Below are 11,359 nucleotides of genomic sequence, written 5' to 3'. Positions count from 1 at the left end.
GCTTCCCAACTCACTTCCGCCTAGAAGTTTGTCCGGGTTTCAGGGCTGGGTTAGTGGGCAGGTTTGGGATCTTTGGACCCCTCGAGATTGTAAGTGTGCTTAATGACAATGTACACAGTTGGACTTTGGGTTAGGTCAGCCAGGGAGACCAGCGGCGGCCCCGGCGGCGGGGCACTGTTGGAGGAACAAACCGTGACTGAACCTGGAAGAGCCAAGCTTAGAGGACCAGGTTAGGTAAATAACGGGGCAGATAGTTCCGAGGAAGTGGCTGTTGTGGGGACTCGTTCCGGGGCGGGAGGATGGGCAGAAACAAAGCCATGAGTGAATTGAACTGACTGTAGATGGAGATTGGTTTCAGGGGTGGGCATATGGTTTTGTCGGGTGTGAGGTAGGATTGCTACTGTCTCGAGGAATTTGAGAGACTAGATAGATGCAGAGATAGGGATATGGATGAGCATATGTTGTGTGAAGCGTGTGAGCCCTATGGTCCTACGGATCATCCCCAGGGATGCTACTGGAGAAAACCCTCGTTGTATCTTGTCAGAACACGGACCATGAAATGAAGCAGTCTAAGGAGAATTCTGATTGCTTGTGAGGAAACTTTAAAAGAACAGGACAAGAGTCCGGTGACCTCAGCCTTCCAAAGGCAAGATTGATCTTGGAGTGTGCATTCATGGCTTTACTTAAGCTTATTTTGCTATTCAGATGGTGTTTCCAAGCAAGGGTAGTCCTCATGACTGTATACAGCAGTGGTTCTTAACTTGTGGGTCACGCCCCCCCCCCCCCAGGGGGCGGAATCATGACTTTTTCACAGGGGTGTGTCCCAAGATCATCAGAAAACACAGATATTTTCATTATGATTCATAACAGTGGCAAAAGTATAGTCATGAAGTAGCAACGAAAATAATTTTATGTTTGGGGGTCACCACAACATGAGGAACTTTACCAAAGGGTCACAGCAGCATTAAGAAAAGGTTGAGAACCATTGCTGTACAGCCTAAACTCGTGTGAACACACCTTGTCCTTGTGACTGTGTACAGCTTGAACTCATGTGAACTTTGCTCATAGGACCTTGCTTAACCCTCAGGATACCCACAGGATATAAATTGTCTGATGCTCCCAATAAAATTGGCTGTTGCATGAGATTTTAGTCCACCTCATTTTTAGACTATTCTCCCAGGCTCACACTGTCAGAGGGAGTGGTAACACCAGTAACATTTCTGGTCTAACATTTCTGGTCTCCCTGGCTGACCTAACCCAAAGTCCAACAGTGTACATTGTCATTAAGCAAACTGGGAAGCACACTTACAACATCAGCAGTAACATTTCTTCGGTCTGTTCTTCATGATTATGCAGCCTACCAAAACTGCATTGTACACATTTCTCAGCAGCTTGCTTCTTGGAAGCCAACATTCCTTATTTATATATTTTAATTATGGTTTATTTATTTGGTTGGTTGGTTGGTTGGTTGGTTGGTTGGTTGGTTGGTTTTTCCAGACAGGGTTTCTTTGTGTAGCCTTGGCTGTCCTGGACTCACTTTGTAGACCAGGCTAGCCTTAACTCACAGAGATTCACCTGCCTCTGATCCCCGAGTGCTGGGATTACAGGCGTGTGCATGGCTTTAATTATGTCTTGAAAGTTTCACACATATTTATGTAATGGGTTGTGGTAAAATAATTGCAGCGATGAACAGAACACTGTTAGCATGAACATGGGATAGGGCCTCCTGGGATAAAGAGCATTGCTATATTATACTATATAGTATATATATACTATAAAGAACATTACTATAAAGAGCATGTGATAGTTGTAATGCTAATGTTTTGAAGAACCTCCTCACTGATTCCCATGCTGGACACACTATTTTACATTATCATAGACAGTGCATAAGACTTTCTTAACACTGTGTCTTTAACAACATGTTTTTTGTTGGTGGTGGTTTTTGGTTTGTTTTGTTTTTGTTTGTTTGTTTACTTGATGAAAGGCATTCTAAATGAGAGATAAAAGCTCCTGCTATACTATTGGACATATACTACAAAGAATCAGTCAATGTTCTAGGTTACTTTCTACTGCTAGGATAGAACAACAACAACAACAAAAAAAGCCACTTGAGGAAGAAAGGACATCCTGATCACAGTCCATGTCCATCATGGAAAGACGTCTGGGCAGAGCTTCTGCCCAGGAAATGTGGAGGAACACTGCTTATTGTGTTAGTCCCATAGGTTGTTCACCTTACTTTCTCATACAACCTACGATTTCCAGCCTGGGGCAGCACTGCCCACAGTGGTGTGGATTCTCCTAAGTCATGAGTGTTAAATTACCCCACATACTTGTCACACTTGTCTCCAGGCCGATCTGATGGAGGCATTTTCTTAACTGAGGTTTTACCTCCACGGTGACTCTACATTAGCTTGCTATAGACATATTTGCATACTCATGTTTGTTATTTCACTTTTCACAGGAACTAAGGTGCAACTTGCCTATGTCCCATTGGTAGATGAATGGATAAAATGTGGTAAATATATACAGTGGAATTTTATCTAACTATAAAGAATAGGTCCTTTATTTGAAAAAAAGGGGGGGGGTAAGGAGGGATTATTACACTAAATCATCATATTAAAGGAAGTAAACCAGTCTCACAAAGAAAAATATTGTGTGCTTTCTGTTATGCATGGAATCTAGGAGAAAATATAGTAGTGAAATGTCATAAACCCATTTCTTTGTGTAATTAATATATGCTAATTTGAAAATGAGTTTTCTTTATTGTGTATGTCTGCATGCAGAGGTCAGAGGACATTCCTCAGGAGTCACTTCTCTTCTTCCACCATGTGGGTCCCAGGGATCAAACTTAAGTTGCCAGGCTTGGAGGCAAGCACCCATACTCACTGAGCTATATAGTTCAAGCCCAATAAATGATAATGTGATAAAACAGGGTTTTTATGCAGGACAGACTAATCTTTGGCTGTGTTGGAGGTCATTGCCTCAATATATATATATATATATAGTGTGTGTGTGTGTGTGTGTTGCACATTCTCTGTTCTCTTGGTCGAAATGGTTTTATTTTGAATTTAATCTATCCCCAGGAATGGAAACAAGGACCACAATGCTGAGTGCGAGCAACAGAACTGACTGGAGCCAGAATAACAACCTCAGTTCCCAGGCACAGATGGATTTCTATTCCTGTTTCCATGCCTACTGCAGTCACCTGTGTGGTAGGAGATGTACTATAAGCGATCATCTGCTTTCAGTAGTGACCTGTGCAGGCATCAGTTAGGCAGTGAGTTGCCAGCAACTTTGCCCTTTACGTTGTTAAATTAACTGTGGCTAGAATAGGAATCAGTCTTAAAAATGGAAATTTTGACATATAGTACAATACGAATGAAACATTTTGTTGAGTGAAGTATGCTACTCATAAAAGATGAATGCTGTCTGTTTCTATATATAGCCATCTCTAGTATAGTAAAACCTGTACACGTAGAAGATAGAATAGTGGATGCCCTAGCCTGGGAAGAAGGATAAAGAGTTAGTGTATAGTAGGAAAAGAGTTTTTGTTTGGTAAATGAGACAGTTCTCCAGAAGGATGGTGATGATGGTTGCACAACAGTGTGAAGATACTAATACCACTGAGCCAGGCACTGAAGGATGGGACAGAGGGCTTATTTTATGTTTTGGAAATTTTATGATAATTTTTAAATCAAAAGAATATGATCTGTAGCTACCTTGAGATTGTACTGTTTTTCTGTGTCTGTTCATCTGAATGTCCCTCCTCTTCCTCCACCTCTTTCTCTCCTCCCTCCTCATCATTCTCCTCCATCTTCTCCTCAGTCTCTGTCTTCTTTCTACCCCTTCCATTTACACTTTGGTTTTCATTTTATCTTCCTCTGTTATTTATTTCTCAACATCTGTCTACTCTCTCTTTGTCTCTCTTTCTTCCCTTCTCATTTGTTTCATCTATTTTCTGTCTAATAAAAGCAGATTATTTTCTTTCTGTTAGAAAATCTCAGTTTCTGTCCTTGTTTTTGTACCCTGTTATCTTTCATGCCACCAAAGGGAGAATTACCTTCAAAGCTGATGGACCATGTAGGAGTGGGCTGGAGAGATGGCTTAGAGGTAAGAGCACTGGCTGATCTTCCAAAGATCCTGAGTTCAATTCCCAGCAACCACATGGTGGCTCATAACCGTCTATAACAAGATCTAATGCCCTTTTCTGGCGTGCAGGTGTACATGCAGGTAGAACACTGTATAGATAATAAATAAATCTTTAAAAAAACAGCTCTAAGAGTTAAAACAATGACAGAGAATACTTCAAAACATCACATTGCACTTCACAAATATACTTATTTTTCAAAAATTTAAAAAGACATGAGTGGTAAAATTTACTAAAAACCTGAAGCATTATATAGACATAAAAGTTATATATTTTATATGCAGTGACATAGAATTAATATTCTTTTTATGTAAATTAAATTTGTTTTTAGCTATTAGAACAACAAATTGTACATATTTATAGAACAATTTATTAGTTACTTTAGCATCACTGGTTAAAATATAAAAATGATTTAAGGCAGGAAAAATTTATTGAGCTACAGTTTCAGAAAGTTAGTCTATTCTGGGAGGACTCATGGCTTTTAGATTGTTATGAGACAGTTTGTTGTATGTGTGAGGGCAGACAAGGATGCAGAGACAGCTAATCTGTACCCAGAGATGGTTATAATGTTCACATCACCTGTCCCCACTGATTTCCTTCTTCTAGCCAGAGCCCTCCTGCTAAAGGCTCCGCACCTTCAAAACACTGCCATAAGCTAGGGACTGAGAATTCAAAATATTAGCCTATATAAGCCTATACAGTTTAGATTCAAGCCATAAGAGGTACCATGTGCCCATGTGATGTTTTGATATGTGCGTGCATTGTAAAATATTGAAATCATGTCAAATATGCCGATCTCAAAACTTACTTGTTTGTGCTGAAAATATAAAAACCTTACCAAGTTTTTAAATATACAGCCATTATTGTTTTTATAGTTATTTACATTTTTAAAAAAATATATTTTAGAAATTACATGTGTATTTTCTGTTAATAGCACATATCAATGTATGAGTTGAATTTTTTCATATGTGCATACTCTGTATTCACATGTTATTTGTGATTATTCTAGGTGTGATAATTTATTTGAGAGGCTAAGGCTGAGACAGGATTGTGAGTTTGAGGCCAGCCTGGACTATACAGCAAGTTGAAGGCCAATAAGAATTATGTGGAGCCAGAAACTATCTCCAAAAAAAGAAAGAAAGAAAGAGAGGAAGAGAGAGAAAGAAACACAAAATACCCCCTCTCCCCCCCACAATTGTAAAATAAGATTCACATCTCAAATGCTTTACACTTAAAGATTATGTGAAATGTTCCTTTGGGCTCTAATAACAAAGGGTCATTGTGACTGTTTCAAGGGAAGGAGCCACAGAATGATGACAGCCTATGAAAGTTCCAAGTACTCCAAGGCACTTGGGTGGAGGTAAGATGTTACAGAAAAATATAATGTAGGTGTCCCTTTGTGAGCAGACGTAATACAGATGTATCTTTCTGCTAAGAGGAAGGGATAGAGTAGGCAAGGGATTTTTATATAGCTCAGAGAGATGTAAACATGAATAAATGCTGAAGGAAGGATTCATTAGAAAAAGAGATGTTGAAGATGGGAGGACTTAAGAGAACTTGAGTGTGTAAGTATGTGAGGGTTTTTTCCTTCGCTCTGGGCTGTGGGTGTAAATAGCTGCCTTGACTTCTTCACAGCGGTGAACTATAATCTGGAATTGTGAGCCTAATAGGCCCCTTTTCCCATCTCTTTTTTCAAGATATTTTATCACTGCAACAAGAAGTGGATCTAAATAGGGAAATGAGAAAAAGTACAAATGGAGAAAGTATCAAACAGGCCTAAGGAAAATTCAATGAGTCCCTAAACTAACACATAGAAAGAAAGGAAAGTGTGTTGTAGTAAGTTAAAAAGGAAAGGTGTTGGGCTATATATTTTTTATTGTTTGCCCTGTGATTATCACAGCAGAATTATATAACCTGATATCACAAATAATAAAACATAGACAACTGTTACATTTGTAATTGCCTCATTTACCTTGAGCTGAGCAGATATTTCACTTACTCTGTCTCAATAGCCTTACCATCTACCTCCCAGCCCCCAAACAATGCCATCCACCTTAATCCTCCTCATCTGGAACACTTTTCTCCATAATTCCACAGTACTTGCTTTTATTCTTTATCTGGGCCTTTCCACACCATCATTGGAGCCCGTTCTCCAGTTCCATGTTCATGGTTTTTTGTTTGTTTGTTTGTTTTTCTCCATGCTAATCCATGGTGGCCACCTTCTTCCTCTCTTCTTCTCAAAATCCCAGGAACCTTAGCCATGCCCACCTCATTCTGCCCTGCCCAGGTACAGGCTGTCTAATCAACCAGTTAGTATGTCTTAGGCAGGTTTACACAAACAAGGATGGGTGTACCCAGCGGGCAGTAACCAGATCTTCAGGGCTAGTAATTAGCATTAGAGCAACCTCCAGCAAAAATCCCTAGCCATTATAACTCTCCATGTTAGTGTTAGTGTCTTATATTAGTAGCACCAAAATAGTGCTACTATTGTTGTGTGATTTTTCTTCCAACAGGTATATAATGCCGGCAACTGTTGTGGCATGGTGATGATGGCAGTTGTCCGGATAAGCTAAATGGAAAAGAATTCTTCATTAATACCAGTGGAATTTTTGAGATCACAGATCATAGAATTAAATATTGATGTGGACTAGGGAGGGAGCTTGGATCATGGGTACCAAAATTACACTGGAAGAATCAGTTCTTACATTTTGTAACACAGCGAGTGACTGTAGTTCACAATATTTCATACATACCATGAAGAACGAGGAAAGAAATTTGAAGCTTCCCAGCACAAGGAAGTGGCAAATGTTAAAATGATTAAAATGCTAATTATCTTATCTTGGTTTAATCATAATGCAGTGTATATATGTACCATATCATCATATTGATCTGTAAATGCTTGTACTTTATATGTTATTTTGCAAGAACACTTTACACAGAAGTCAAATTGTAGTATCAGCCCAAACAGCCATCATCATATGAATGGATCAAGAAGATGCAATATATAAATAGACAATAGAATTTGTCTCTCTCTCTTTCTCAGGAGCAAGCTTTCTAGTTAGACTTCCCAGAATTGGTGACCTCCAGGTTCAATGAGAGACTCTTAATAAATAAAGTGGAAGTCCATTACACAGCCACATAAGCACATGCTACACTTAATGCATGCAAAAGAAAAGATAAATGCCATATTTTCTCTCATGTGGAAACTACATATTTTAAATAATTTTGACATTTGTATTCTTTTTGGTAGAAGGCAGGTCTAGATATGCCATGACAAGTATGTGGAGGTTAGGACAGGTCATGTGGGTTCTGCTGGTCAAGCTCTGGTTATCAGGTTCAGCAACAAGAGCCCTTTCCTTCAGAGCCACCTTGACATAGAAAGTGTGTTTTAAATGAAAGAGTATGACATGAAAAAAGGGAAACATGAGGAATGTAGAAGGGAAATAGGAAAAGGAGGAAGAAAACTGTAACAGAACAATAGCAGTAGTAACTATAATCAAAGTGCATTATTTATGAATACAGTGAAGCCTCTTTGTGTAGTTCATGTATGTTGGTAAAAATACGTAAATAAAAAGGGGAAATAATGTGAAAATAAGTAGTGAGGAGTCAACTTTGACCTTGAGAAATAGTTAATAGTGCTATCTGTTACATAAAATGGAGCAAAACCCACTAGAAATCAAAAATTTTCCTTCTTTTCTTTCTGCTCCCATATGAATAGATTTTCTAAATTACTTACTAAGAACATGACTATTTGGATTGATAAATGTCTCAAGTCTTGTAGTGATTATTCAAGAGTGATATTGTTGGTAGTTTTACTATTGATTTTTTAAATAAATATTTATTCTTTGAAAGTTTCATACATGTATGAAATTATTAGCAAGAAATGGTGACACACGCCTGTAATCCCAGGACTCAGGGAGGCAGAGCCAGGCAGATCTGTGTAAGCCAGCCTGGTCTACAAGGAGAGTCCAGGACATCCAGGCTAGGGCTACATAGAGAAACTTTGTCTCAAAAAGTATTTATCCATTTTTTTCTTTTTAATCTTCAGGTTTACCCAAATACTCTCATCATATTTTTCCCTCCTAATTTTGCGTCCTTTTTTAAGCTACTGAAAGTTATTGGTTTTTCCAGTATGTGCATGGATGCAGGGCCAGCCACTGGAGCATCCCACCAGGGGCCACATCTCTGAAGAAAACTCACTGTTCCTCCCTCAGCAGCCATCAGCTGCCATGAGCTTCTCCCATATCTGTGCTGTAATGTTGGCTCTTGTACAGGTTTTGTGCGAGTAATTAGGGATGCTTTGGTTTTGATTGCAATGGCCCTATTGTGTCGAGGAGACACTGTTCTGTTGCACACGTTCTCAACCTCGGGCTCTTGTAACCTAATTTCACTGTTGATTTAAGTGTTAATGTAGGTAGAAAATGAGATGGTTCATAACAAAGTCATAGTCAACACAGAAGAATGGCAACATTAGGGACTTAGAGGACGACTATGGACTCTGTATCATGACAGGGAATGAGAGGACTCAAGCAGTTGGCAGTAGAGCCAGAAAAAAAACAAAAAACAAATAAAGAACACTCAAGCAAAGGAGAGAGTTCTGCAAAGTGGTGGGAGAGTTTGACTTTGAGCTTTTTGTGCTTAACTTAGGTCTGTTTGATGTTCCTTAATATAGGTCAGATCTGTCACCAGAGGGAGGTGGGGAAGGTGGGCATTAACAGCAGCATTCCTGATTGGTAAGTGCCACATAAATAATAAAAGAAGACAGCCCCCATCACATTGATCCAATTTCATGACTTATGTTTATAGGGTTACGTACAGAGTCAGATGGGCAAGACTTCACAGAGGAAGCAACGTGACTGTGAGAATCCATCAAAGCCAAAGCCTTGTTTAAGCACCTCAATCCCTTTGAGGATGTCCAGTTACACATTCAAGAGGCCAGTCACTAGAATCACATCGCATCTGGGCAATGAGGTAAGATACCATCAGTGGGAGGAGACCTTGGAAAAGCCTGAACAAGCCTGCTGGCAGAAGAGACTGCAAGGACTCCAGGCCTGCAGCAGTGCAGGAGAACTCTTGAGCACTTCAGACCTTGCCAAAGCTCTGCAAGACCTTACACCTAGAGACACAGATGCATCTGTTTCAGGGACTCAAACCAACAGCATTGACCCCAGGCTCATGCCCACCCTTGAGTCAACTTCACATTTGGCGAAGATGATTCCAGAAGCAAATATCCCACAGATCCTTTGCAAACAATTTCTGGTCACTGAAGAGGATATTAGTAACCAGGAAAGGAAAGTGAAAAAAGCAAGAGAAAGACTGACAGTTGCATTGATTGCGCACAGGATAGCAAATGAGGCAGAAAAAGTGAGAGGGCTAAGGAAGGAAAACTTATAAATGCGGTGAGGGGTGGGGGAGTGGGGAGAAGATACTGGATAAAATGGGGAATGGCCTTGTTTTAATACCTCTTTTCAGTGTATTTTGTTGTTTTGAGACCTTGAAACTTTAAACTTAGCAATACTTTATTAAAAAGTGTTCATGCAATGCAAAAAATACAAACAATTTACTACTTTTTCCTCTTACTCTATCCCTTCTTTCTTACTCTGTGCTGAAGATCCAACCCAACTTCCCATTCCTACTAGGAAAATGCTCTACCATAAAGCTATATCAGCCAGCCAGTAATTTTTTATTTTTATTTTTAATTATTTTGGGAGCTGGAGAGATGCCTCTGTGATTAAGAGCACTGGCTGTTCTCCACAGGACCCAAATTCAATTCCCAGCCTCCAGAATGCAGTTTAAAGCTGTCTAATTCCAATCCCAAGGGGATCCAAAGCCCTCTTTGGTACTTCATACCAGGTATACACACACACATGGTATGTAGACATTCAGGGAGGCAAAAACATAGCAAGTTATTTTTAATTATGTGTCTGCTGTGCATTCCGATGTATACAAGAGAGTAGGTACATGAAGTGGCCAGAAGAGGGCATTGTAGTCCCTGGAGCTGAGGTGAGGCAGTTGTGAACCATCAAACATTGGTGTTGGGAACCAATCTTGGAACCTCTGTAAGAGTAATAAGTATTCATAAGTATTGAACCATCTCTCCAGCCCAAATAATTTTTTTTGAGATGAGAAATTGAGTTTGATGTGAGAAAAGATTTTTCTTCTTATATTTCTATATTCACTATTTTATTTTTAAAAGTGCTTATTTTTTTATATGAATGTTGTATCTGCATGTATGCCTATTAACAGTGTGTGAGGTTGTTCCTATGAAGTTCAAGAGGATATTGGATCCTCTGGAACTGGAGTTATAGACAGTTGTGAGCTGCCATACAGGTTCTGCAAACCAAATCATGTCCTCTCAAAGAGTAGCAAGTACTCTTAACTCCATCATTTACTAGTTACCTAACATCCTTGTATTTTATTTACAATGTTTTAAAAATTACTGAATCTTCTGGCATTTCTAGGAGGCACAGTGTCATAGCAAACGCCACAATCTTTCTGTCCCTTCTTCAGCAATGACCCCTGAACCTGAGGTGCAGGTATATTGTACATGTGTCCCCCGGGACTGTATTCTACAACTCTGTGCTTTTCTGTAATGGTATCTGTTGCAAAGAAAAGTTTCCTTGATGTAGGTGAGGATAATACTTAATCTGTGTAAAGGTATATGATAGTGTTTTGATATACATACATGTATATATGTACATATATATATACGTATATGATAATGTTTACAAATTAACAGTTGTTATGTGTTACTTTTTTTTTCTCTCTTTTCATTCAGCCACCCAAGGCTTTTATTTTTTTTTAAGATTTATTTATTCTTTATACAATATTCTGCCTGCACACCAGATCTTACTGTAGATGGTTATGAGCCACCATGTGGTTGTTGGGAATTGAACTCAGGATTTTTGGAAGAACAGCGAGTATTCTTAACCTCTGAGCCATCTCTCCAGCCCACTTTTCTAATCATTAATAAAATACATGACAAAAGCAACTTGAAAGAAAATTTATTTTGCTTCACATTTTGAGGGGACAGTGAGAAAGCTTAGCAGTAGGAGTGTGAGGCTGCTGCTTACATTGTGTCTGCAGTCAGGAAACAGCAAGACAATGCTGGAGTTCCACTCATCCCCCCCTTCTTCTTCTTCTTCTTCTTCTTCTTCTTCTTCTTCTTCTTCTTCTTCTTCTTCTTCTTCTTCTTCTTCTTCTTCTTCTTCT

General features: G+C 39.2%; 1 protein-coding gene across 10 annotated transcripts; it reads left to right on the top strand.

Moving 5' to 3' along the window:
* Window positions 1-33: 33 nt before the first annotated feature.
* On the top strand, window positions 34-10,263 carry LOC129672175 (methyl-CpG-binding domain protein 3-like 1). Of its 10 annotated transcripts, none has more exons than XM_055601479.1 (5): window positions 34-89; window positions 2,462-2,515; window positions 3,084-3,212; window positions 4,051-4,110; window positions 8,954-10,263. In XM_055601479.1, the coding sequence occupies exons 3-5, from the start codon at window positions 3,189-3,191 to the stop codon at window positions 9,539-9,541; spliced, it is 672 nt and encodes a 223-aa protein (XP_055457454.1). In that variant the 5' UTR covers window positions 34-89; window positions 2,462-2,515; window positions 3,084-3,188; the 3' UTR covers window positions 9,542-10,263. The 10 variants fall into 10 exon arrangements, with proteins under 10 accessions (XP_055457454.1, XP_055457453.1, XP_055457452.1 ...); XM_055601478.1 differs by having other exon boundaries at window positions 39-229; XM_055601477.1 differs by having other exon boundaries at window positions 39-234.
* The last annotated feature ends 1,096 nt before the right edge of the window (window positions 10,264-11,359 follow it).

This window comes from Psammomys obesus, unplaced genomic scaffold (assembly GCF_907164565.1).
Source record: "Psammomys obesus unplaced genomic scaffold, mPsaObe1.curated_primary_1811, whole genome shotgun sequence".
Classification (NCBI taxonomy): Eukaryota; Metazoa; Chordata; class Mammalia; order Rodentia; family Muridae; genus Psammomys; species Psammomys obesus.
The sequence above is the reverse complement of the archived record's forward strand: the minus strand, read 5'-3'. Positions and strand labels throughout refer to the sequence as shown.

What these genes read in the sequence shown, in the direction of transcription:
- LOC129672175 (XM_055601479.1), top strand. Translation starts at nt 3,189, where the DNA reads ATGCCTACTGCAGTCACCTGTGTG. An exon ending in CTACTGCAGTCACCTGTGTG is followed by an intron (nt 3,213 to 4,050) that starts GTAGGAGATGTA and finishes ATGCCACCAAAG; the next exon opens with GGAGAATTACCTTCAAAGCT. An exon ending in GCTGGAGAGATGGCTTAGAG is followed by an intron (nt 4,111 to 8,953) that starts GTAAGAGCACTG and finishes TTATGTTTATAG; the next exon opens with GGTTACGTACAGAGTCAGAT.